Source organism: Chiloscyllium plagiosum, unplaced genomic scaffold (genome assembly GCF_037043375.1).
Source record: "Chiloscyllium plagiosum isolate Xiang-an unplaced genomic scaffold, Cpla_swu_hap1 HiC_scaffold_27, whole genome shotgun sequence".
In the NCBI taxonomy this organism is placed as follows: Eukaryota; Metazoa; Chordata; class Chondrichthyes; order Orectolobiformes; family Hemiscylliidae; genus Chiloscyllium; species Chiloscyllium plagiosum.
In genome coordinates, this window is record NW_028270165.1 from 75,276,867 (window position 1) to 75,303,736 (window position 26,870).

A 26,870-nucleotide genomic window follows, 5' to 3' on the forward strand; every position below is an offset into this window, starting at 1 on the left:
AGTGCAAGGTGTTGCATTTTTGTTAAGACAAACCAAGGCAGACCTTACACAGGTAGGGACTGTCGTCAAACAGAGAATAGGGGGGGTGCAGGTACACAGTTCCATGAAAATCGCATCACAGGAAGAAAGTTGATGAAGGCAGCATTTGGTACACTTGCTGTCATCAGTCAGAGCATTGAGTATCGGAGTTGGGACGTCATGTTACGGCTGCAGAAAACATTGGTAAGGCCACAGTTGGAGTACAGCAGACAGTTCTGGTCACACTGCTGTAGGAAGGCTATTATCAAACTGCAAAGTGTGCAATAAAGATTTACAAGGATGTTACTGAGTTTGCAGAGTTTGGTGTTCTAAGGACAGGCTGGACAAACTGAGACTTCTTTCCATGAAGTGTAGGAGGCTGAGGGGTGGCCTTATGGAGGTTTATAAAATCACGAGGGCAGGATTAGATTCACTACAGTATGGAAACAGGCCCTTCCACCCAACATGTTTCACATCGACCCTCCAAAGAGTAGCCCACCCAGACCAATTCACCTAACCTACATTTACTCCTGACTAATGCACCTGTCACTATGGGCAATTTATCATTTCACCTGACCTGCACATCGTTGGACTGTGGGAGGAAACCAGAGCACCCAGAGGAAACCCACGCAGACACGGGGAGAACGTGCAAACTCCACACAGTCAGTCACCCGAAGTGGGAATCGAACCCGAGTCAGTGGTGCTGTGAGGCAGCAGTGCTAACCACTACCCCACCCCCATGGGTGAAGTGAATAGATTGGCTCTCCCCAGGCTAGGGGAGAGCAAAACTCGACGTCACAAGTTTAAGGTGACAGGGGTAAGATTTGAAAGGGGGCCCGAAAGGCAGCGTTTTCACGCAGGGAGTGGTCCGTATATGGAACGAGCTGCCAGAGGAAATTGTAGAGGAGAGTACAATTACAACATTTAAAAGACATATGGACAGGTATGTGGATTGGAACGGTTTGTAGGGATATGGGCCAAATGCTGACAAATGGGACTGCACCACTTTACCCATCAAGTTTACTCATTCACACAGGATTGGAAGGGTATTTGCCCTTCTGGGGCAATTTAGAGTGAGAGGTCATTGGATATGGGGTAGTAATTTCAAACACAGACGTGGAGAAATTACTTTCATCAATAGGGTCATTAATCCGTGGAATGCATTCCCCCAGAGTGCTGTGGATGCCAGGACATGGAGTAAACTTGAGGAGATTGACAGATGATGTTTAATCAGTAACAGGTTGAAGGGTTATGGAGAGGAGGCAGGAAAGGGGAGTTGAAGCCGAGATGCTATCAGCCTCGATGGTATTAAATGGTGGAGCAGGCTCGATGGGCTGAATGGTGTACTCCTGCTCCTCGATGTCATGGTCTCACTGGGTTGACTTTAGATCTACCTGCAGTGGGAGGCACACTCTGTTTCCTAACCAGGACAAAGTAAACGTTGTTCATCAGCTTCTGTGGATCATTTCAGAGGGAATGTGCACTCCCAGGCTGACAGAGCATCAGCCCCACGGGAATATATAACCCCTCTGTCCCTCCCACTTCACCCACTGTCCGAATGAACATGGTTCAGTCTTGGATATGATTTTCAGCAGCAAGGACAGCAAAATCTAAATGCAGTTGAGGTTGATGAACTTTCTTGTGTCTCCGTATCATTCATGTCTGGATAAATCCCCTTCCCACACACTGAGCAGGTGAATGGTTTCTCCCCGGTGTGAATTCGCTGGTGTTTCAGCACAGCAGTTGGATCCCTGAATCCTTTCCCACACACAGAGCAGGTGAATGGCTTCTCCCTGGTGTGAATTCGCTGGTCTTTCAGCACAGCGGATGAATCCCTGAATGCTTTCCCACACACTGTGCAGAGGAATGGTCGCTCCCCAGTGTGAACGCGCTGGTGGACCAACAACTGGCACAACTGAGTGAATCCCTTCCCACACTCAGAGCAAGTGAACGGCCTCTCCCCAGTGTGTACCCACCGTTGTCTCCGCATGCTAGACGGATCGCTGAATCATTCTGTACACTCAGAGCAGGAGAATGGCCTCTCTCTGGTGTGAACCCACTGATGTGACAGTAGGGAAGAGGAGAGTGCGAATCCCTTCCCGCACTCAGAGGAGGTGAATGGCCTCTCCCTGGAGTGAAATCGTTTGTGTTTTACAAGGCAGGATAACCGACTAGATCACTTATCGCACCCAAGGCAGGTGAATGGCTTCTCCCCGGTGTGTCAGCAGGGAAGAGGAGTCAGCGAAACCCTTCCCACAGTCTGAGCAGGTAAATGGCCTCTCCCCGGTGTGTACCCGCTGGAGTGCCAGCAGTTTGGACGAGAAACTGAGTCTCTTCCCATACTCAGACCAGGAGAAAGGCCATTCCCTGATGTGAAGGTGTACAAGGCAGGATGACCGACTGAATGCCTTACCGCACTCGGAGCAGGTAAACGTCCTCTCACCTGTGTGAACTCGTTTGTGTGCCACCAGCGAAGAAGACTAATTGAAAGGCCCTCGCGCTGCCCCCGTGCTGAGGGAGCTGGAGGAGGGGAGGGAATTTTTTTTATATTTCAAAAATATACTTTATTCATAAAATAATTTGATGGTCTGTACAGTTGGTCATGCCATACATATGTAAACATGTACATACAGAGATCAGAATTTATCATTTTTATACAGGTCTGTACATTTTTCAATCATATGCCCATATAATTAGCTGAGGCGTCAGCAGAGCCCAAATGACTGCGCGGGCCCCCTGTTCTTCGTTAGGCAGGCAGATGTTAGACGGTGGTCTTTCCCCACCGCGCCTTGGCAGCAGCTGCCCCAAGCTTCAGCGCGTCCCTCAACATGTAGTCCTGGACCTTGGAATGTGCCAGTCTGCAACACTCAGTCGGGGTCAACTCCTTCAGCTGGAAGATCAACAGGTTTCGGACCACCCAGAGAGCGTCCTTCACTGAGTTGATGATCCTCCAGGCACAGTTGATGTTCGTCTCGGTGTGCGTCCCGGGGAACAGGCTGTAGAGCACGGAATCCCGCGTCACAGCGCTGCTCGGGACGAACCTCGACAGACACCACTGCATTCCTCTCCAGACTTCCTCTGCATAGGCACATTCCAGAAGGAGGTGTGTAACAGTCTCGTCCCCCCCCGCAGCCGCTTCGAGGGCAGCGTGCGGTGCGGCAGAGAGTCCGGGCGTGCATAAAGGATCTCACAGGCAGAGCCCTTCTCACCACCAGCCAAGCCATGGATGACCATCCTCCAAGATGAACTTCAGGACAGACGACAGCGCAAAGTGGCCGAGCAGAGTCCGGTACCCATAGGGATGGCCTCAACTGTGTGCTTGGGTTCATGTCACACTACAGGTGACCCCACTGCACTATACACTCACTCTTTCTCTCTCTCTCTTTCACACACACACACTCACAATCTTACGTACTCACGCATCTTGAAAATGTGACTGAAAAGAAGTTCTGGGATTTACATATTAAAGAACCAAAACTAGCAAACCCATTTTAAAAGATGAAAGACTTAAATCTAGGTTTGTTCAATGATTCATTTCAGCTACATGACACTGTAATCTTTTGCTATAAATTCTGTGCCTTAGATTCCCTACAGTGTGGAAACAGGCCCTTCAGCCCAACAAGTCCACACCAACCCTCCGAAGAACAACCCACCCAGACCCATTCCCTTACATTTACCCCTGCACCTAACACTACAGGCAATTTAGCATGGCCAATTCACCTGACCTGCATATCATTGGACTGTGAGAGGAAACCCACGCAGACACGGGAGAATGTGCAAACTCCACACAGACAGCTGCCCAAGGTGGGAATTGAACCCGGGTCCCTGGCGCTGTGAAGCAGCAGTGCTAACTGCTGAGCCACTGTGCCGTCTTATGATCCTGCTTCACAACTACGAGATGAAGAAGCAGCGCTTCGAAGGCTAGTGCCTCCAAATAAATCTGTCGGACTATAATAGGGTGTTGTGTGATTTTTAGGTTTGTCCACCCCAGTTCAACACCGGCTTGTCCAAAACATATTTTGGTGTTGCATTTTGATCAGACAAACCAAGTCAGAACTTGCACAGGTAGGGACTGCTGTCAAACAGAGAGACTAGGGTGCACAGTTCCTTGCAAGTGGTGTCGCTGGTAGTGAAAAGTGGTGAAGAAGGTGTTTGATACGCTTGCCCTCATTGGTCAGACCACTGAGTATCGGAGTTGGGATATCATGTCACGGCTGCACAATACATTGGTAAGGCCACAGTTGGTCACACTGCTGTAGAAAGGCTCTTATCAATATGCAAAGTGTGCAGTAAAGATTTACAAGGATGTTACTGAGACTGGAGAGTTTGAATTCTAGGGGAGAGGCTGGACAGACTGGGACTTTTTTGCCTGGAGTGTAGGAGGCTGAGCAGTGGCTTTATAGAGGTTTATAAAATTATGACGGGCACAGATAAGATGAATACCAAGGTCTTTTCCCCAGGTGACAGGAATCCAAAACTAAAGGGTTTAGGGTGAAAGGGGAAAGATTTAAAAGAGATCTGATGGGCAGCTTTTTCATGCAGAGAGTGGTCCATTTGTGGAACGAGCTAGGAGAGGAAGTGGTAGAGATGGGTACAATTACAACATTTAAAAGTCATCTGGACAGATATGTTGATTGGACAGGTTCAGAGGGATAGTGGCCAAGTACTGGGAAATTGGACTACATCGGTTAACTCATCAACTTTATTCACTTCGTTAGGATTGGAAGGATATTTCCCCTTGTGTGGAAATTCAGAATGAGAGGTCATAAGATCATGGTTTGCAAATTTCAAACACAGACGTGGAGAAATTACTTCCGTCAAAGCAGCATTAATCTGTGAAATTCCTTCTCCCAGAGTGCTGTGGATGCCAGGAGATGGAGTAAACTTAAGGAGGAGATAGGCAGATGTTTAATCAGTAACAGGTTGAAGGGTTATGGAGAGTTGGCAGGAAAGGGGAGTTGAAGCTGGGATGCTATCAGCCTCAATGGTATTAAATGGTGGGGCAGGCTCGATGGGCTGAATGGTGTACTCCTGCTCCTCGATATCATGGTCTAACTGGGTTGACTTTAGATCTACCTGCAGTGGTAGGCAACTTCTGTTTCCTAACCAGGATAAAATAAATGTTGCTCATCAGCTTCTGTGGAGGATTTCAGAGGAAATGTGCACTCCCAGGCTGAGAAAGCATCAGCTCCTCTGGGATATAAAACCCCACTGACCCTCCCACTTCGTCCACTGTCTGAATGAACATGGTTCAGTCCTGGATGTGATTCTCAGCAGCAAGAGCAGCAGAATTCAACTGGTGTCTTCACTCATGAACTCTCTGGTGTGAATTCGCTGGTGTGACAGCAGACTGGATGACGTACTGCATCCCTTCCCGGTCTCCGAGCAGGAGAACAGCCATTTCCCGGTGTGAGCTTGCCAGTGTTGTTTCAGGTTGCATAACGACACAAACTGCTTCCCACACTCAGAGCAGGTCAATGGCTTCTGCCCAGTGTGAACTCGCTTGTGTCTCACCAGCGCAGACAACTGATTGAATCGCTTCTCGCACACGGAGCAAGTGAACGGCTTCTCTCCAGTGTGAACACGCTGGTGCACCAGCAGTTTGGATGAGGAACTGAATCCCTTCCCGCATTCATGGCAGGTGAAGGGCCGCTCCCCAGTGTGAACCCTTTCGTGTTGTCGAAGGTCGGAGAACTCACTGAATCGCTTCTCACACGTGATGCAGGTGAATGGCTTCTCCCCGGTGTGACGCCGCTGGTGTTTCAGCAGGGAACAGGAGTACAGGAATCCCTTCCCACAGTCCGAGCAGGTGAATGGCTTCTCCCCGGTGTGAACTCGCTGATGTTCCAGTCGGGCAGAGGAGTGAGCAAATCTCTCCCCGCACTCAGAGCAGGCGAACGGCCTGTCACCGGTGTGAATCCGCTCGTGTTTTCGAAGGCTGGATGACTGACTGAATCGCTTCTCACACCAGAGGCAGGTGAATGGCTTCTCCCCGGTGTGAACCCGCCGGTGCCTCAGCAGGGAAGAGGAGTGGACAAATCCCTTCCCACAGTCTGAGCAGGAGAATGACTTCTCCCCGGTGTGCACTCGCTGGTGTGACAGCAGTCTGGATGATGAACTGAATCCCTTCCTGCACTCGGAGCAGGTGAAAGGCCATTCCCTGGTGTGAATTCGCTCGTGCTGTCCAAGGCTGGATGATCGACTGAATCCTTTTCCACACCTGAAGCAGGTAAACGGCCTCTCCCCAGCATGACCTCGCTTGTGCGCCACCAGCCAAGTAGACCGAGTGAAACCCTTCCCACAGTCTGAGCAGGTGAATGGCCTCTCTCCGGTGTGGATTCTCCGGTGTGTCAGTAAGGAAGAGGCGTGAGTGAAACCCTTCCCACAGACGGAGCACGTGAACGGCTTCTCCCCGGTGTGAACTCGACGGTGTCTCAATAGGGAAGAGGAGTCAACAAAACCCTTCCCACAGTCAGAGCAGGTGAACGGCCTCTCCCCGGTGTGGACACGTCGATGAATCTCCAGCTCAGATGGAGACCTGTACCGTTTCCCACAGTCCCCACACTGCCATGGCTTCTCCACGGTGCTGTTGTCCTTGTGTCCCTCCAGGTTGGATGATGAACTGGAGCCTGAAGTGCCCACACACACAGAACCCCCTGATGGTGTCTCCTGGAGGAATGTTATTGCAGCAGCAGCAGCAGCAATAACTTCCGCATTCAGACAATAGACACGCTCTGATTGGCTGGAGGACCAGTGCGCTTCCGGTCCTCCAGCGCTGTCTATTGGACAGTCCACATGCCGAGCTGTCCGGAGCCAGCCAATAGGAGCCGCGGCTGTTCCGGACAAAGGGCCTCGCGCTGCCCCCGTGCTGAGGGAGCTGGAGGAGGGGAGGGCACTTTGCAACAAATCCCTTCCCTTCATTTTCCTCCAAGGCATGTGTTCACACAAAGCCCAGGGTTTCACTGTAACCTCACACTCACTGAAACTTCCTCATCTGTGAGCACAACACTCTCTGTTCTGAACGGGTCAGGCAGCATCCCTGCTGAAAGTTTAAAACACCAGGTTATCGTCCAACAGGTTGATTTGGAAATACAGCACAAGCTTTTGGAGCGCTGCTCCTTCGTCAAGTAATTGGAGGGGCAGGATCATAGGACACAGAGTGTATTGTAAAATATCAAAGTGTCATACAACTGACGCGATGTATTGAATAAGCTTAGATTGCTGACCCAGCAAACCTGACTCAAGGTTGGGGTATAGACAGACTCTAACCTCACATCTTTAATGCATTTACTGAGCTGATTTATCTTTACACTGATAAAGCCTTATGTTAGATCAGGACTGTGACTTGAAATAAGTTCTGGGATTTACATAATAGTCGAAACCTGCATCCCCATTCTAAGTGATTAAAGACAACAGCAATCTAGGTTTATTCAATACATTGCAGAAGTTGTATGACACTAATCTTTTGCAGTAAATTCTGTGCCCTATGATCCTGCCCCACCTGACGAAGAAGCAGCGCTCCAAAAGCCTGTACTTTCCCACATGGTTAAAGATGCCCTCCAACGCATCTCATCCACATCCCCCACCCCTCCAACCGTAACAAGGACAGAACGCCCCTGGTGCTCACCTTCCACCCTACCAACCTTCGCATAAACCAAATCATCCGCCAACATTTCCGCCACCTCCAAAAAGACCTCACCACCAGGGATAGATTTCCTTCCCCACCCCTTTCCACCTTCCGCAAAGACCGTTCCCTCCGTGACTACCTGGTCAGGTCCACGCGCCCCCTACAATCCACCCTCCCATCCTGGCACCTTCCCCTGCCACCGCAGGAACTGCAAAACCTGCGCCCACACCTCCTCCCTCACCTCCATCTAAGGCCCTAAAGGAGCCTTCCACATCCATCAAAGTTTTACCTGCACATCCACCAATATCATTTATTGTATCCATTGCTCCCGATGCGGTCTCCTCCACATTGAGGAGACTGGACGCCTCCTAGCAGAGCACTTTAGGGAACATCTCTGGAATACCCGCACCAATCAACCACACCGCCCTGTGGCACATTTCAACTCCCCCTCCCACTCTGCCGAGGACATGGAGGTTGTCCCTTAGCTTTATGGACAACTTTATGGATAACTTAGCTATCCATTAAGATAATGGAAAGAAAGTGCTTACGATAAAGCTAAGGGACAAAGTGAAGGGCTGCAAGGTCTGTCACACACACACTACTTATTACAAACACTCGCTATAGCAAGTAACTGCATCTGGCAAAAGTTTAAGACCTGATTATCCAAGATTTGGAGATGCCGGTGTTGGACTGGGGTGTACAAAGTTAAAAAAGGGTTTTGTGATTTACACATGAAAGAAGTGAAACTATCACTGTATTCTAACAGATGAAAGGCTTAACAGACAATCAATTTCTCAATGTATAATTTCAGTTACATCACACGAAATATTTGCTATAAATTCTGTGTTACGATCGAGCCCTCCACTATCACCTGATGAAGGAGCGTCGCTCCGAAAGCTAGTGTGCTTCCAATTAAACCTGTTGGACTATAACCTGGTGTTGTGTGATTTTTAACTTCTTTGAAAGTGGCGTCGCAGATCGACAAGGTGATGAAGGAGGCATTTGGTACGCTTGACCTCATCGGTCAGAGCTTTGAGTGTAGGAGTTTGGACGTCATGTTACAGCTGCACAAGGCAATGGTGAGGCCACAGTTGGAGTACAGCATACAATTCTGGTCTCACTGCTGTAGCAAAGGTGTTAGTCAGCTGCAAATTGTGCGATAACAATTTACAAGAATGTTACTGAGGCTGGAGAGCTTGAGTCGTAAGGACAGGCTGGAAAGACTGAGGCTATTTTGCCTGTAGCGTATGAGGCTGCGAGGTAGCCTTTGAACGTTGATAAAGTCATCATGGACATAGGAAAAATGAATAGTAAGGTATTTTCCTCAGGGCACATCAGTGTAAATCAAGAGGCCGCTGGCTTATATATTTTATTAAACATTACACAGTTTACAAAACAATTGACATTAACAGCTCTGGCCTCATCAATCCTCTTTGTTACTTCTTCAAAAAAACTCAATCAAGTTTATGAGACATGATTTCGCACGCATAAAGCCATGTTGACTATCCCTAATCAGTCCTTGCCTTTCCAAATACATGTCCCCTGAGCCGCAGGAATCCCTCCAACAACCTCTTTTCGATAGGATGAAGACCAGAATTGCACGCAATATTCCAAAAGTGGCCTGTACAGCCGCAACATGACCTCTCAACTCCTGTACTCAATACTCTGACCAATAAAGGAAAGCATACCAAATGCCTTCTTCACTATCCTATCTCCCTGTGATTCAACTTTCAAGGAGCTATGAACCTGCACTCCAAGGTCTCATTGCTCAGCAATACTCCCTAGGACCTTACCATTAAGTGTATAAGTCCTGCTAAGATTTGCTTTCCCAAAATGCAGCACCTCGCGTTTATCGAAATTAAACTCCATCTGCCACTTCTCAGCCCATTGGCCCATCTCGTCATGATCCCATTGTATTCTGTGGTAACCTTCTTCACTGTCCACTACACCTCCAATTTTGGTGTCATCTGCAAACTTACTAATTATACCTCCAATGTTCACGTCCAAATCACTTATATAAATGATGAAAAGTAGTGGCACTCCACACCGATCTTTGTGGCACTCCACTGGTCACAGGCTCCAGTCTGAAAAACCCTCCACCACCACCCTCTGTCTTCTACCTCTGAGCCTGTTCTGTATCCAAATGGCTAGTTCTCCCTGTATTCCACGAGATCTAACCTTGCTAATCAGTCTCCCATGGGGAACCTTGTCAAACACCTTACTGAAATTCATATAGGTCATGTCCACCGCTCTACCCTCACCAATCCTGTTTGTTACTTCTTCAAAACACTCATTTAATTTAGTAAGTCAGGATTTCTCACGCACAAAGCCATGTTGACTACCTCCAATCAGTCGTTGCTTTTCCAAATGCATGTAAGTATGTCCGTCTGGCTTCCCTCCATCAAATCCGATGTCAGGCTCACCGGTCTAACTGTGCGCACAACACTCTTTGTTTTCATTCTGGGGTTTAACTGTTGGTTTGCGAGAGGGAAAGGAATTGAATCCAGGGTGGTGGGGCAGATGCTGGAAAGGTTGGACTGGCTCTGGTGACATTGTTTGCTCCCTCAATCGGCACATTGACACAAGGTTAAATCACATGGGATCCAGGGAGAGTAATGAAATTCACATTACGGTAAGACAGAGAGAGAGAGGATGGTGGTAGAGGTTTGTTGGATGAGAGTATAGGAGGCATGCTTAATATATTTGTGGATGACATGAAAATCTGTGATACAGTGAACAGCGGAGAAGGTTATCGTTATGTTTTTCTGACAATCGATGATGGATTCATGGCCATTAGACACTTAATTCCCAATTCTTATTGAACACATATTCCACCACCAGCTTAGGCAGGATTCAAACCTGGGATCGCAGAATGCTACCTGTGTATGTGGATGAACATTCCAGTGATAACACCACCATGCCATCACTTCCCGAATCTCAGGAAAATTTTTATTCCGGCAGCAGGTTGTCATGACCCAGAACCTCCTGCCTATCGGGAAGGTGGAAATGGAGACAATCCATGACTTCAGTATTTGGTGGACACTTGAAGGAAATAAACTTGCAGGACCCTGGGGCTATCCATTGAATCCCTACAGTGTGGAAACAGGCTATTCAGCCCACAATGACCCTCCGAGACTATCTCTCCTAAACCCCACATTCCTGTAACCCTGCATTTCCTCTGACCCTAACCTACACATCCCTGAAGACTATGGGCAATTTAGCATGGCCAACGCTCTCTAACATGCACAACTTTGGAATGTGGGAGGAAACCGGAGCACCCAGCAGAGACCCACGCAGACACAGGGAGAAGCTCCACACAGACAGTTGAGGGTGGAATTGAACCCGGGTCCCTGACAAAGTGAGGCAGCAGTGCTAACCGGTGAGTTAGCATGCCACCCACAGAGGGAAGAATGGAAATTGATCGCTCTATAAAGAGTTGGAACGACTCAAATCAAAGAAGCTGAAGCAACATTAGAGAAAGTAATGATAAATATTATATGGACTATGCACCACAGCACAGCAGGAGACACATCTCTGTCCCATTTTAATTTGCTGTCCCCTAAATGCCATGATGGGGAGGTGCCAGTGTTGGACTGTGGTGGACAAAGTCAAAAATCACAAGATGCTGGGTTATACTCCAACAAGTTTAGTTGGAAACACAATTTTCTCGAGCCTTGGTCCTTCTTCAGGTGCTAGTGAGTGAGGATATATCGTATACAGAATTTATAAATAAAAATCAAAAAATAGAATCAGTCTGAACATTGGGGCACAGACAGCCTCACACAGGGCTCCTCACACCTTCAGTGTTAAAGTTCACTTGAGAATGTAACTTTAAAAAAAAGTTCTGGGGTTTACATGTGAAAGAACTGTAACCAAAATGGTCATTCTAAAAGATAAGAGACTTGAGTGGCACGGTGGCACAGTGGTTAGCACTGCTACCTCATAGCGCCAGAGATCCGGGTTCAATTCCTGCCTCAGGCAACTGTCTGTGTGGGTGTGCTCCGGTTTCCTCCCACAGTCCAAAAATGTGCAGGTTAGGTGAATTGGCCACGCTAAATTGCCCGTAGTGTTAGGTAAATGGGTAAATGTAGGGGTATGAGTCTGGGTGGGTTGCTCTTCGGAGGGTCGGTGTGGACTTGTTGGGCCGAAGGGCCTGTTTCCACACTGTAAGTAATCTAATCGAATCTTAACAAACAATCCAGGTCTTTTTCAATATATAATTTCAATTACATAGAACATTACAGCGCAGTACAGGCCCTTAAGCTCTCAATGTTGCGCCGACCTATCATACCAATCTGAAGCCCATCTAACCTACACTATTCCATGTACATCCGTATGTTTGTTCAATGACGACTTAAATGCACATAAAGTTGGCAAATTTACTATCGTTGCAGGCAAAGCATTCCATACCTTTACTACTCTCTGAGTAAAGAAATACCTCGGACATCTGTCCTATATCTATCATCCTTCAATTTTCAAAGCTTCCACATCCTTCTTATAATGCGGTGACCAGAACTGTACACAATACTCCACAATGCGGCCGCACCAGAGTTTTGTACAGCTGCAGCATAACCTCATGGTTCTGGAACTCGATCCCTCTATTAAAAAAACCTAAAACACTGTATGCCTTCTTAACAACCTTGTCAACCTGGGTGGCAACTTTCAAGGATCTGTGTACATGGACACCGAGATCTCTCTGCTCATCTACACTACCAAGAATCTTACCATTAGCCCAGTACTTTGTTCCGACCAAAGTGAATCACCTCACACTTGTTCACATGAAACTCCATTTGCCACCTCTCAGCCCAGCTCTGCAGCTTACCTGTGTCTCTCTGTAACCTACAACATCCTTCGTCATTATCCACAACTCCATCGACCTTAGTGTCGTCCGCGAATTTACTAACCCACCCTTATACTCCACAACCACTCGGAGTGGCACTCCGAAAGCTATTGCTTCCAAATAAACCTGTTGGATCATAACCTGGTGTTGTGGGATTTTTAAACTTTGTATACCCCAGTGCAACACCGGAATCTCCAAACCATTATTGTTTTAATTGTGATCATGAGGAAACAGGCCATTCCTTTGAGCCAGACAAATGAATGATGGAACAAGGGATGTCAATATATTTCAGAGAGGGAGCTCCAAGAGCAAACTTTTCCAGACTCTGCACCTTCTCTGGATTAGGTGAAAGTCAGGACTGCAGATGCTGGAGGGTAGAGTCAAGATCAGAGTGGTGCTGGAAAAGCACAGCAGGTCAGGCAGCATCCGAGGAGCAGGAGAATCGATGTTGTGCCTGAACCGTCGATTTTCCTGCTCCTCAGATGCTGCCTGAACTGCTGCATTTTTCCAACACCACTCTAATCTCACCTTCTCTGAATTCACTTCCTGTCCAATTAGCCACTTCAAATCAACAAATAAACCCCAGACTGAGCAGGGAATTCCAGGATTTTAACTCAGCAGGTGTTAAGGAACAATGATATGTTTCAAAGTCAGCCCGGTGCGTGGCTAAGAAGGGAGGTTTGGTTCAGCCAAAAAGGACTAAATGCAACTCAATTAAGGCTCATGGTTCATTCAACCCTCTATTGCTGCCTGGTCGTGATGTGAAACAAAAAGTTTTAATGAGTATATTCAGTTAGCACACCATACACAAATTCGAGGAGGACAGGCTGTGGAAACCGGATCATTCCAGGAGGGAGGGGATGGGATCAGGGCAGAAGTGTGGGAAATAGGTCAGACACAGCGCAAGATCCTGTCAAACACAACGGAAGAGGAAAATACACGCCTGAGGAATATGGTCCCGTTGGAGGTGCTCTGGTGAAAAGTGGTCGAGACGGAGAAAGTGGGAGAATGTAATGGAGTCCCTACAGGAAGCAGAGAGTGAGGATGCACAGTCCAGGTAACCGTGGGAGTCGATGGATTTGTAGGGGATATCAGCAACCAACCCATCGTCAGAAATGGAAGCCAAGATGTCGAGGAAGGGAACTGGGATGTCTATGATGGACTCGATGAAGGTGACAGTGGAATGGAAATCCGAACCAAAGCTGATTAACTTTTTAAATTCTGAGGAAAAGCAGGAAGCAGTAACTAGACTGATTCCAGGAATGGGTGGAGTGAATTTTTCAGAAGGACTACATGGGCCACTGGCAGCGTTGGGCTGAAAGGACCTAATGGGGTCTGATCAAAATGAATACATGAAAAAAATGTGCTCTACAATACAAAACAAATTTATTCACTTCATCTAATTTAGGTACATGCAAACTAATGAGCATCCTGCTCCATGGATGCTGCCTGACCTGCTGTGCTTTTCCAGCACCACTCTAATCTAGAAACTAATGATTGACTCTATTATACCTTAACAAACTTTCAATACAGTCAACAAGTCAATTTCACTGCCTTGTGTTCACTCCCCCAGAGTGCTTTGGATGCCAGGACATGGAGTAAACTTAAGGAGGAGATAGACAGATATTTAATCAGTAACAGGTTGAAGGGTTATGGAGAGGAGGCAGGAAAGTGGAGTTGAAGCCGAGATGCGATCAGCCTCGATGGTATTAAATAGTGGGGCAGGCTGGATGGGCTGAATGGTGTACTCCTGCTCCCCGATGTCATGGTCTAACTGTGTTGACTTTAGATCTACCTGCAGTGGGAGGCAACCTCTGTTTCCTAACCAGGATAAAGTAAATGTTGTTCATCAGCTTCTGTGGATCATTTCAGAGGGAATGTGCACTCCCAGGCTGACAGAGCATTAGCCCCTCTGGGATATATAACCCCTCGGACGCTCCCACTTCACCCACTATCTGAATGGACACGGGTCAGTCCTGGATTCTCAGCAGCAATGAACAGCAGAATCCAACTGTGTCTGATGAACTCTGTGGTGTTTCTGCAGCTGGCACGCCTGGACAAAACCCCACCCACACACAGAGCAGATGAATGGCTTCTCCCCGGTGTGAATTCGCTGGTGTTTCAGCAGAGTCGATGAATCCCTGAATGCTTTCCCACACACGGCGCAGGGGAACGGTCTCTCCCCGGTGTGAAGGCGCTGGTGGATTACCAGTCCAGTCGATTCAGTGAATCCCTTCCCACACTCAGAGCAGGTGAACTGCCACTCCCGGGTGTGAACTTGCTGGTGTTTCCTGAGGCTGCCGGAGTAAGCGAATGTCTTCCCGCACTCGGAGCAGGTGAAAGGCCGTTCCCCGGTGTGAACTCGCTCGTGGTTCAGAAGTTTAGATGGCCAACTGAATCCCATCCCACACTCTGTGCAGGTGAACGGCCTCTCCCCGGTGTGAACCCGCTGGTGTCTGTGGAGGCTCACGGAGTCAGTGAATCCCATCCCACACTCTGTGCAGGTGAACGGCCTCTCCCCGGTGTGAACACGTCGATGGATCTCCAGCTCAGATGGAAACCTGTACCGTTTCCCACAGTCCCCACACTGCTAGGAAGGTGGTGCTGAGTTCGAGGGTTGGGACTGAGACAAGGTAGGGAGAGGGGAAATGAGGAAACTGGAGAAATCCGAGTTCATACCTTGTGGTTGGAGGGTTCCTAGGCGGAAGATGAGGCGCTCTTCCTCCAGCCATCATGTTGCTATGGTCTGGCGATGGAGGAGTCCAAGGACCTGCATGTCCTTGGTGGAGTGGGAGGGGGAGTTGAAGTGTTGAGCCACGGGGTGGTTGGGTTGGTTGGTGCGGGTGTCCCAGAGGTGTTCTCTGAAACGATGGTCAATGGTGGAACAGAGGGACCTTGGTGTTCAGGTGTATGGTTCTCTGAAAGTGGAGTCCCAGGTAGACAGGGCAGTGAAGAAGGCTTTTGGCAAATTGGCCTTCATCAGTCAGGGCAATGAGTAGAGAAGTTGGGAAGTTCTCTTGCAGTTCTACAGGACGTTGGTGAGGCCGCACTCAGGAGTATTGTGTTCAGTTTTGGTCACCTTGTTATAGGAAGGATGTTATTAAACTGGAAAGAGTGCAGACAAAATTTACAAGGATGTTGTCAGGACTCAACGGTCTGAGCTACAGGGAGAGGTTGGACAAGCTAGGACTTTTTTTCTTTAGCGTGTCAGAGACTGAGAGGGGAGGGGGACCTTATCGAGGTGTATAAGATAATAAGAGGCATGGATAGGGTGAATACACTCAGTCTCCTTCCCGGGATTAGGGAATCAAGGACTAGGGGGCATCTGTTTACAGTTACAGGAGAAAAAAATAAAAGGGAACCTGAGGGGCAACGTTTTTACACAGAGGGTGGTACGCATATAGAATGAGCTGTCAGCGGAAATGGTCGAGGTGGGTACATTAAGAACATTTAAAAGGCATTTGGACAAATACATGGGTAGGAAAGTATTCGAAGGATATGGGGCAAGTGATCAGAGATTTTGGTCGGCATGAACCAGTTTGGGCCGTGCTGTCAGATTGTACGTATCTGTGACTCTAATAACGGGTTGAAGCGTTATGGAGAGTAGGTAGAAAAGCAGAGTTGAAGCCGAGAGGCGAGCAGCATGGTGGGGCAGGCTCGATGGGCTGAATGGTGTACTCCTGCTCCCCGATGTCATGGTCTCACTGGGTCAACTTTAGATCTACCTGCAGTGGGAGGCAAACTCTGTTTCCAAACCAGGATAAAATAAATGTTGCTCATCAGCTTCTGAGGATCATTTCTGAGGAAATGTGCACTCCCAGGCTGACAGAGCATCAGCCCCTCCGGAATATATAACCCCTCAGACGTTCCCACTTCACCCACTGTCTGAATGAACATGGTTCAGTCCTGGATGTGATTCTCAACAGCAAGAACAGCAGAATCAAAATGCAGTCTTCACTGATGAACTCTCTGGTGTCTCCGTAGCGTGTATGACTGAATAAATCCCCTCCCACACACAGAGCAGGTGAAAGGCTTCTCCCCGGTGTGAATTCGCTGGTGTTTCAGCAGATTCGATGAATCCCTGAATGCTTTCCCACACACAGTGCAGGGGAATGGTCTCTCCCCGGTGTGAATACGCTGGTGGACCAACAATTGGACCGACTGAGTGAATCCCTTCCCACATTTAGAGCAGGTGAAATGCCTCTCCCCAGTGTGAAGTTGCTGGTGTTTTTTGAGGCGACTGGACTGAGCGAATCTCTTCCCACACTCAGAGCAGGAGAACGGCCTCTCCCCGGTGTGAACTCGCTGGTGTGTCAGCAACCTGGATAACGTACTGCATCCCTTCCCGCACTCTGAGCAGGTGAACGGCCATTCCCCGGTGTGAACTCGCTCGTGTTGCTGAAGGCTGCTTAACCGACTGAATCGCTTCCCACATGCAGAACAGGTGAATGGCCTGTCCCCGGTGTGAGATCGCTGGTGTAACAGCAGGGCAGAAGAGTGAGCAAATCTCTTCCCACACTCTGAGCAAGCGAACGGCCTGTCCCCGCTGTGAAGTCGCTCGTGTTTTCGAAGACAGGATAACCGACTAAATCCTTTCTCACACCGAAAGCAACTGAACGGCCTCTCCCCGGTGTGCACTCGCTGGTGTGACAGTAAGAGGGACGACTCAGTGAATCCCATCCCACACTCGGAGCATGTGAACGGCCTCTCCCCGGTGTGAACCCGCTGATGCGACAGCAGTCTGGACGAAGAATTGAATCCCTTCCCGCACTCGGAGCAGGTGAAAGGCCATTTCCCAGTGTGAATTCGTTCGTGCTGTACAAGGCTGGATGACCGGATGAATCCCTTTCCACACCTGAAGCAGGTGAAAGGCTTCTCCCCAACGTGACCTCGCTTGTGTGCCACCAGTGAAGAAGACCGAGTGAATCCCTTCCCACAGTCTGAGCAAAAGAACGGTCTCTCTCCAGTGTGGACTCGCCGGTGTGTCACGAGGGAAGAGGAATGAGTGAAACCTTTCCCACAATCGGAGCAGCTGAATGGCCTCTCCCCGGTGTGAACACGCTGGTGTGACTGTAGCGAAGAAGCGTGAGCAAATCTCTTCCCGCAATCGGAGCACGTGAATGACCTCTCCCCGGTGTGAACCCGTTGGTGCCTAAGTCGGGAAAAGGAGTCAGTGAATCCCTTCCCACAGTCAGAGCAGGTGAAAGGCCTCTCCCCGGTGTGAACACGTCGATGAATCTCCAGCTCAGATGGAAACCTGTACCGTTTCCCACAGTCCCCACACTGCCATGGCTTCTCCACGGTGCTGTTGTCCTTGTGTCCCTCCAGGTTGGATGATGAACTGGAGCCTGAAGTGCCCATACACACAGAACCCCCTGATGGTGTCTCCTGGAGGAATGTTATTGCAGCAGCAGCAGCAGCAATAACTTCCGCATTCATACAATAGACACGCTCTGATTGGCTGGAGGACCTGTGCGCTTCCGGTCCTCCAGCGCTGTCTATTGGACAGTCCGAATGCCGAGCTGTCCGGAGCCAGCCAATAGGAGCCGCGCCTGTTCCGGACAAAGGGCCTCGCGCTGCCCCCGTGCTGAGGGAGCTGGAGGAGGGGAGGGCACTTTGCAACAAATCCCTTCCCTTCATTTTCCTCCAAGGCATGTGTTCACACAAAGCCCAGGGTTTCACTGTAACCTCACACTCACTGAAACTTCCTCATCTGTGAGCACAACACTCTCTGTTCACATTCTGGGGTTAAACTGTTCATGTGCAGGAGCTGGAGGGAAAGCGGGTGAATCTAAGGAGAGGGGGCAGACTCTGGAAAGGTTGGTCGAGGTCTCTCTCAAATATTGCTTGCTCTTTCAGGCAACACAAGATTAAAATAATACAGGATGCAGGGAGAGCTTGCCGATAGGATATGAAATTGATATCACTGTTGGAGAGAGAGGATGGTGGGAGAGGTTTGGTATTCCTGCTGGAGGCTTGTGACTCATGGTGTGGCGTGACGATTGGTGCTGGGTCCACTTTTTGTCAAAATTTATACAAATCATTTGAATGTGAATACAGGAGGCACGGTTAGTAAGTTTGCAGATGGCACAAAAATTGGTGGGATACTGGACTGTGGTATCGGATATATAGTTCAGAAATGAGATTCCCTTCAGTGTGGAAGCAGGCCATTTGGCCAATCAAGTCCAAACCGACCCCCCAAACAGTGTCCTACCCAGACCCACTACTTCACATGACTAATCCACCTAATCTGCACAATCCTGGCTTTGTGTTAGCATGGCTAATAAACCTAATTTACACACCTTCAGACTATGGGAGGAAACTGGAGCACCAGGAGCCAACCTGCACAGACCAGGGAAAATGTGCAAAGGCCACACTGACAATCACCAAGAGTGGAATCGAAGCTGCATCCCTGGTGTATTCAGGCAGCACTGCTAACCACTGAGCCATCATGCCACCGAACAGTAGAATGGGACCTTGATCAGATGGACCAATGGGCTGAGGAGTAGCAGATGGAATTTAATTTAAATTAAAATTAATTTAATTTTAACATGAGGAGTTGCAGGTAGAAAAGCAGTGTGTGGCACACTTGCTGTCACTGGTCAAAGCATTTAGGATAGAAGTTGGGAATGTCATGTTGTGACTGTGCAGGGCTTTGGTGAGGCCACCTTTAGAATAGAGCATACAATTCAGCTCACCATGCTACAGGAAATATGTTGTTAAACTGAAGAAAGGTGGAGAAAACATTTACAACGGTCTTGCCAGGACTGGAGCATTCGGGTTTTAAGGAGAGGCTGGATAGGCTGGGACTTTCTTCCCTGCAGCATCAGAGGCTGAGACGTGACCTTATTGAGGGCCATAAAATCATGAAAGGGCATACAGTTCGCAAGCTGAGACAACAGATTTTCAAGTTAACCAATCAATTAAAATCAGGCACTAGCCACCCAAAACTTGTAAAATTTAAATCTGATGGTTTCGACAACATAGGACGAATCCCAGTGTGAGAAATCGATACGTCATCAACAGTTTGAAAGAAGGGGGCAGTTGACCAGAGGCCTAGAGTTAACTCCCCTTCACCAGAGCCAAGAGCCCTCACCTCAAGAGAGGGACGTTGGCTCTCACAGTCATCTGTGTATTAAAATAACACACCATCTCAACGTCTGACAGAAGAATCGGTGAAGACGTCCCTGGAAGCATAACACCAGAGGACGCACAGAACATTCTGGAAGTCAGATATCCTCACCGCTATGTCGAGAAACAATATTTTTGTTATCTGAATGTGGCTTGTATTTATTGGAACAGCATACCATGAGAATCTTGTTTTATTCAGGAATAGTTAGTAGTTAGACGGGATTTATTCGGTTTGCTAATAGTTTAGTTAGAGTGTTCACTGTTATGGCTAGAAAAATAAATGGTTTCTTGTTGATTTAAGTGAGTGTCTTTTATTTAACCACAAGAAGTTGCTGAAAGAAGGTTGCCACACTTTTCACAGACTATAGGGCAATTATAGGGTGGTCTGGTTTGTGTTCTCGGAGCGCAGTCAACGGATGGGTTTATAATAGTCTACCAATCAGAGTTGATTTGACAATCATCAGGCACGGACTTCTCATGCAACATAAGAATTGGTGTTTGTGCAAAGCTCCTGATGAGCACGACACAGACAATTTTGTCACAGTCGGACTAAGTTTGGTTTGACCTAAAAAACGAAACGCAACTCAATTAAAGCTCATGGTCCATTCAACCCTCTATTGCTGCCTGGTCGTGATGTGAGACAAAGACCTTTACTGAATATACTCAGTTGGTACAAGATACACAAACTCAAGGAAACCACATTGTTCCATGAAGAAGGATGATGAAGGGCTTTTGCCTGAAACGTCGATTTTACTGGTCCTCGGATGCTGCCTGAACTGCTGTGCTTTTCCAGCAACACTAATCCAGAATCCAGCAAGGAGGGGAAGGGATCAGGGCAGAAATGCGGGACATAGTTTGGACACTTTGAAAGATCCTGACAAACACAATGGAAGGGAAAATGGTCACATTGGAGGTGAAAAGTGGGAAAGACAGAGAAACTGGGAGAACACAATGGAGTCTCTGTAGGGAGTGAGGATGCACAGTCCAGGTAACCGTGGGAGCCGATGTGTTCTTGTTGGATGTTGGTGGCCAGCCCATCTTCAGGAATGGAAACTAAGGAAGGAAATTGAGAAGTCAGTGATGGGCCAGGTGATAGTGATAGCAAGACAAAAATCAGATGCAAAACCGAATAACTTTTCAAATTCTGAAGGACAGCAGCAAGCAGCAAGCAGGCTGATCCCTGGAATGGGTGGGATGTCTTTCCGGGAAGGAGTGCACCGGCCACTGGCAGTGTTGGGCTGAAAGGACCTACAGGTATCCCCCGATTGTCAAACGTTTTGCTTTTATGAAAGACCTACATTAGGGCCTGTTTTCGCCAACTCAAAGAAATCTGAAAGTGATTTTTGCTTTTATGAAAAAAAGTGAAATTTTCCCCGTATAAGTTAATGCTTCTTCACTTTATGCCATTTGGGCTTAGGTAAGGTTTCATAGGAACGCAATACTTTCCCATAGCAGGGGATTACCTGCAATAGGTTCTTTAGGGTCTGATCAACATGAATACATGAAGAAACTGTGCTCCAATGTTCAAATCAAATTTATTACCTTCATCTACTTTAGATACATGCAAACTGATGACTGACTCAATTAGCTTAACCAATGTTCAATGCAGTCAACAAATGAGTCTCACTGCCTTGTCTTCACTCCCGCAAACTGCTGTGGATTGCAGGTCATGGAGTAAACTTAGCAGGGAGATAGATAGATGTTTAATCAGTAACAGGTTGGAGGGTTATGGAGAGGAGGCAGGAAAGGGGAGTTGAAGCCGACATGCGATCAGTCTCGATGGTATTAAATGGTGGGGCAGACTCGATGGGCTGAATGGTGTACTCCTGCTCCTCGATGTCATGGTCTCACTGGGTTGACTTTAGATCGACCTGGAGAAAGTGAGGACTGCAGATGCTGGAGATCAGAGCTTAAAAATGTGTTGCTGGAAAAGCACAGCAGGTCAGGCAGCATCAAAGGAGAAGGAGACTCAACATTTCAGGCATAAGCCCTTCTTCAGGAAATCCCTTTCCTGAAGAAGGGCTTATGCCCGAAACATCGATTCTCCTTCTCCTTTGATGCTGCCTGACTTGCTGCGCTTTTCCAGCAACACATTTTTAAGTTTAGATCTACCTGCAGCAGGAGGTAAACTGTTTCCTAACCAGGATAAAGTAAATGTTGTTCATCAGCTTCTGTGGATAATTTCAGAGGAAATGTGCACTCCCAGGCTGAGAGAGAGCATCAGCCCCATGGGATATAAAACCCCTCTGACCCTCCCACTTCACCCACTGTCCGAATGAACATGGTTCAGTCCTGGATGTGGTTCCCAGCAGCAAGAACAGCAGAATCTAAATGCAGTCTTCATTGATGAACTCTCTGGTGACTCCGCAGCTTATATGACTGGATAAATCCCCTCCCACACACAGAGCAGGTGAAAGGCTTCTCCCCGGTGTGAATTCGTTGGTGTTTCAGTGCAGCTGATGAATCCCTGAATCCTTTCCCACAGTCAGTGCAGAGGAATGGTCTCTCCCCCGTATGAATGCGCTGGTGGATCAACAGCTGGGACGACTGAGTGAATTCCTTCCCACACTCAGAGCAGGTGAACGGCCTCTCCCCAGTGTGATGTTGCTGGTGTACGCGGAGGCTGCCGGATTGAGTGAATCCCTTCCCGCACACAGAGCAGCTGAACGGCTTCTCCCGGGTGTGCACCCGCTGGTGTCTCCGCAGCACAAACGGATCTCTGAAGGTTTCTCCACACTCGGCGCAGGAGAATGGCCTCTCCCCGGTGTGCGCCCGCTGGTGGATCAGCAGACTCGATAATGTACTGAATCCCTTCCCACAATCAGAGCAGGTGAACGGCCATTCCCCGGTGTGAATCCGCTTGTGTTTTTGAAGACCAGATAACTGACTGAATCGCTTCTCACACTTGGAGCAGGTGAATGGCTTCTCCCCGGTGTGAACCCGCTTGTGTGCCAGTAGGGAAGAGGCGAGAGCGAATTCCTTCCCACAGTCAGAGCAGGTGAATGGCCTCTCCCCGCTGTGAACACGCTGGTGTGCCTGCAGTTTGGACATGGAACTCAATCCCTTCCCACATTCTGAGCAGGTGAAGGGCCACTCCCCGGTGTGAATTCGCTTGTGTTCTTGAAGCCTGGATGACAGACTGAATCCCTTCCCACACTCGGTGCAAGTGAACGGCCTCTCCCCGGTGTGAATTCGCTCGTGTCTTCGAAGGCTGGATGACCGAGCGAAGCACTTCCCACACCGGAGACAGGTGAACGGCTTCTCCCCGGTGTGAACCCGATTGTGCACCACTAGCGAAGAAAGGTGAGCAAAACCCTCCCCACAGTCAGAGCAGGTGAACGGCCTCTCCCCGGTGTGAACACGACGATGACGCTTCAGCCCGGATGGAAACCTGTACCGTTTCCCACAGTCCCCACACTGCCATGGCTTCTCCACGGTGCTGTTGTCCTTGTGTCCCTCCAGGTTGGATGATGAACTGGAGCCTGAAGTGCCCACACACACAGAACCCCCTGATGGTGTCTCCTGGAGGAATGTTATTGCAGCAGCAGCAGCAGCAGCAATAACTTCCGCATTCAGACAATAGACACGCTCTGATTGGCTGGAGGACCAGAGCGCTTCCGGTCCTCCAGCGCTGTCTATTGGACAGTCCGAATGCCGAGCTGTCCGGAGCCAGCCAATAGGAGCCGCGGCTGTTCCGGACAAAGGGCCTCGCGCTGCCCCCGTGCTGAGGGAGCTGGAGGAGGGGAGGGCACTTTGCAACAAATCCCTTCCCTTCATTTTCCTCCAAGGCATGTGTTCACACAAAGCCCAGGGTTTCACTGTAACCTCACACTCACTGAAACTTCCTCATCTGTGAGCACAACACTCTCTGTTCCCGTTCTGGGGTTAAACTGTTCATGTGCAGGAGCTGGAGGGAAAGGGAGTGAATCCAAGGAGAGGGCAGACTCTGGAAAGGTTGGTCGAGGGTTGATATTGCTTGCTCCTTCAGGCAACACAAGGAAATCATACAGGATGCAGGAAGAGCTAGCTGATAGGATATGAAATTTGATATCACTGTAGGAGAGAGAAGATGGTGGGAGAGGTTTGGTATTCCTGCTGGAGGCTTGTGACTCATGGTGTGGCGTGACGATTGGTGCTGGGTCCACTTTTTGTCATAATTTATACAAATCATTTGGATGAGAATACAGGAGGCACGGTTAGTAAGTTTGCACAAAAAATTGTGTGTTAATGGAGTGTGATATAGTTCACAAATGAGATTCCCCACAGTGTGGAAACAGGCCAGTCAGCCCATCAAATCCATACCGACCCTCCGAAAAGTGTCCCACTCAGACCCACTACTTCACATGACTAATCCACCTAATCTGCACAATCCTGGCTTGGTTTTAGCATGGCTAATAAACCTAATTTACACATCTTCAGACTATGGGAGGAAACCAGAGCACCAGGAGCCAACCTGCACAGACCAGGGAAAATGTGCAAAGTCCGCACTGACAGTCACCAAGAGTGGACTTCAACCTGTGTCCCTGGCACTATCAGGCAGCACTGCTAACCACTGTTTACTACAGGAGTTGGGATGTCATGTTGTGGCTGTACAGGGCTTTGGTGAGGCTACCTTTAGAATAGTGCATAAAATTCAGGTCACCATGCTACTGGAAATATGATGTTAAACTGAAAAAAGGTGGAGAAGAAGTTTAAGATGATCTTACCAGGACTGGAGTGTTCGGGTTTTAAGGAGAGGCTGGATAGGCTGGGACTTTCTTCCCTGCAGCATCAGAGGCTGAGATGTGATCTTATCAAGGGTCATAAAATCATGAGGGGCATGGATAGGGTAAATAGACAAAGTCTTTTCCTTGGGGTGGAATAGTCCAAAACTTAGAGGGCATAGGTTTAAGCTTAGAGGGGAAAGAATTAAAAGGGAACTGAGGGGCAACATATTCACACAGCGGGTGGTGCATGTGAGGAACAAGCTGCCAGAGGACATGGTTGAGGAGGATGCACTTTCAAGACTTAACAGACATTTGGAAAATACATGACTCAAAAGGGTTTACCCAGGCGAGTAGGATTAGTTCAGTCTAGGATACCCGTTCGGCATGGACGGGTTGTACCAAAGGGATTGTTTCTGTGTTGTGTGACTCTATATGACATTGTATGATCAATTTATGCCTGTTGGAGTTCTGAAGACTGAGAAGCTTTATAGAGTCATAGAGATGTATAGCACGGAGTCAGACCCTTCTGTCCAAGCTGTCCATGCTGACCCAGATATCCAACCTCATCTCGTCCCATTTGCCAGCACTTGGCTCATATCCCTCCAAACCCTTCCTATTCATGTACCCATCCAGATAACTTTTAAATGTTGTAATTGTACCAGCCTCCACCCACCTCTGGTACATCATTCCTTATATGGCACGGTGGCCCAGTTGTTAGCACTGCTGCCTCACAGCGCCAGGGATCTGGGTTCAAATTCTGGCTCAGTTGACTGTCTGTGTGGAGTTTGCATATTCTCCCCGTGTCTGCATGGGTGTGCTCAATTTCCTCCCACAATACAAAGATGTGCAGTTTAGGTGAATTGGTCATCCTAAATTGCCCACTGTGTTAGGTGCATTAGTCAGAGGGAAATGGGTTTGTGAGTTGCTCTTCGGAGGGTTGGACCGAAAGGCCTGTTTCCACGCTGTAGATAATCTAATCAATACACACCATCCTCTGTGTGAAAAAGTTGCCCCTTAGGTCCCGTTTAAATCTTTCCCCTCTCACCCTAAACCTTTAAATCTTTCCCCTCTCACCCTCTAATTCTGGACTCCCCCACCCCAAGGAAAAGACCATATTTATTTATCCTATCCATGCCCCCTCATGATTTTATAAGCCACAATGAGGTCACCCCTCTGCCTACAATGCTCCAGGGAAAACAGCCCCAGCCTATTCAGCTTCTCCCTGTTGTTGTGGTTCTGTTCGCCGAGCTGGGAATTTGTGTTGCAGACGTTTCGTGCCCTGTCTGGGTGACATCCTCAGTGCTTGGGAGCCTCCTGTGAAGCGCTTCTGTGGTGTTTCCTCCAGCATTTGTAGTCATTTGAATCTGCCGCTTCCGGTTGTCAGTTCCAGCTGTCTGCTGTAGTGGTCGGTATATGGGGACAAGGTCGATGTGCTTATTGATAGAATTTGTGGATGAAGCACATCGACCTGGACCCAATATACCGGCCACTGCAGCAGACAGCTGGAACTGACAACCGGAAGCAGCAGATATAAACCACTACAAATGCCGGAGGAAAGATCACAAAAGCGCTTCACAGGAGGCTCCCAACAACTGAGGATGTCACCTAGACAGGGGACGAAACGTCTGCAACACAAATTCCCAGCTCGGCGAACAGAACCACAACAATGAGCACCCGAGCTATAAATCTTCTCACAGACTTCTCCCTGTAGCTCAAATTCTCCAACCCTGGCAACATCCTTGTAAATCTTTTCTGAACCCTTTCAAGTTTCACAACATCTTTCCAATAGGAAGGAGACCAGAATTGCATGCAGTATTCCAACAGTGGCCTAACCAATGTCCTGTACAGCCGCAACATGACCTCCCAACTCCTGTACTCAATACTCTGACTAATAAAAGAAAGCTCACCAACCACATTCTCCAAGATCCTCTCCACCTGTGACACCACTTTCAAGGAACTATGAACCTACACTCCAAAGTCTCTTTGTTCAGCAACACCTCCTGGATCCTAACCATTAAGTACATAACTCCTACCCTGATTTGCCTTTCCAAAATGCAGTGCCTCACACAGATGGATGTTTCTTTTAGGGTCTTAGAGATGTACGTATATGAATAGGAAGGGTTTGGAGGGATATGGGCCGGTTGCTGGCAGGTGGGACTGGATTGGGTTCAGATTTCTCCTCGGCATGGACGTGTTGGACCGAAGGGTCTGTTTTCTTGGGAAAGTCCGGAAATAGGAGATACTGATTACAAATGTTTGGTCTCCCATTTCAGATAATGTATTCTGTCAGAGGGTAGTTAGTCTGTGGGGTGAACCCCAAAGAGAGCAATCGGGGTTGGATTGTTGTATACAGAGAAGCCTCAATTATCCAGCATTCGATTATCTGAATTTCGTATTATCTGGCAGGATTGCAAGGATCCGACACTTGGCTAAAACTATGTTACCAGCATTCGATGAACTGAATGAAATACGGATACTCCCCACACTGCACAGCTGAAGAAAGCAGTCATGTTGGAGGTGCTCTGGTAAAAAGTGGTAAGGGATGGAG

The 26,870-nt window shown here is 48.4% G+C and overlaps 4 protein-coding genes across 6 annotated transcripts in view; all 4 read right to left on the minus strand.

Annotated features, from left to right (window-relative positions):
* The window catches only part of LOC148144593 (uncharacterized), a 233,819-nt gene that overhangs the window by 133,591 nt on the left and 73,358 nt on the right, over nucleotides 1-26,870 (minus strand). The gene's annotated exons all lie outside the window — the stretch shown is intronic.
* Nucleotides 2,568-6,995, minus strand: LOC122543519 (uncharacterized). The gene has a single exon (XM_043682294.2). The coding sequence runs from the start codon at nucleotides 6,952-6,954 to the stop codon at nucleotides 5,311-5,313; it is 1,644 nt and encodes a 547-aa protein (XP_043538229.2). The 5' UTR covers nucleotides 6,955-6,995; the 3' UTR covers nucleotides 2,568-5,310.
* On the minus strand, nucleotides 9,001-19,394 carry LOC122543657 (uncharacterized). Of its 3 annotated transcripts, none has more exons than XM_087974905.1 (2): nucleotides 16,519-19,394; nucleotides 9,001-14,998 (listed from the first exon to the last, which is right to left on the minus strand). In XM_087974905.1, the coding sequence occupies exons 1-2, from the start codon at nucleotides 18,138-18,140 to the stop codon at nucleotides 14,470-14,472; spliced, it is 2,151 nt and encodes a 716-aa protein (XP_087831031.1). In that variant the 5' UTR covers nucleotides 18,141-19,394; the 3' UTR covers nucleotides 9,001-14,469. The 3 variants fall into 3 exon arrangements, with proteins under 3 accessions (XP_087831031.1, XP_087831032.1, XP_087831030.1); XM_087974906.1 differs by having other exon boundaries at nucleotides 9,001-15,027; nucleotides 16,452-19,394; XM_087974904.1 differs by having other exon boundaries at nucleotides 14,972-19,394.
* LOC148144595 (uncharacterized) lies at nucleotides 21,689-23,495 on the minus strand. The gene has a single exon (XM_087974908.1). The coding sequence runs from the start codon at nucleotides 23,406-23,408 to the stop codon at nucleotides 21,957-21,959; it is 1,452 nt and encodes a 483-aa protein (XP_087831034.1). The 5' UTR covers nucleotides 23,409-23,495; the 3' UTR covers nucleotides 21,689-21,956.

Coding starts and splice junctions, on each gene's coding strand:
- LOC122543519 (XM_043682294.2), bottom strand. CDS start 6,954: ATGCCTTGGAGGAAAATGAAGGGAAGGGATTTGTTGCAAAGTGCCCTC.
- LOC122543657 (XM_087974906.1), bottom strand. CDS start 18,140: ATGCCTTGGAGGAAAATGAAGGGAAGGGATTTGTTGCAAAGTGCCCTC. Junction 15,028..16,451: donor CGCTACGGAGACACCAGAGA/GTTCATCAGTGA, acceptor TCTGAGCTGGAG/ATCCATCGACGTGTTCACAC.
- LOC148144595 (XM_087974908.1), bottom strand. CDS start 23,408: ATGCCTTGGAGGAAAATGAAGGGAAGGGATTTGTTGCAAAGTGCCCTC.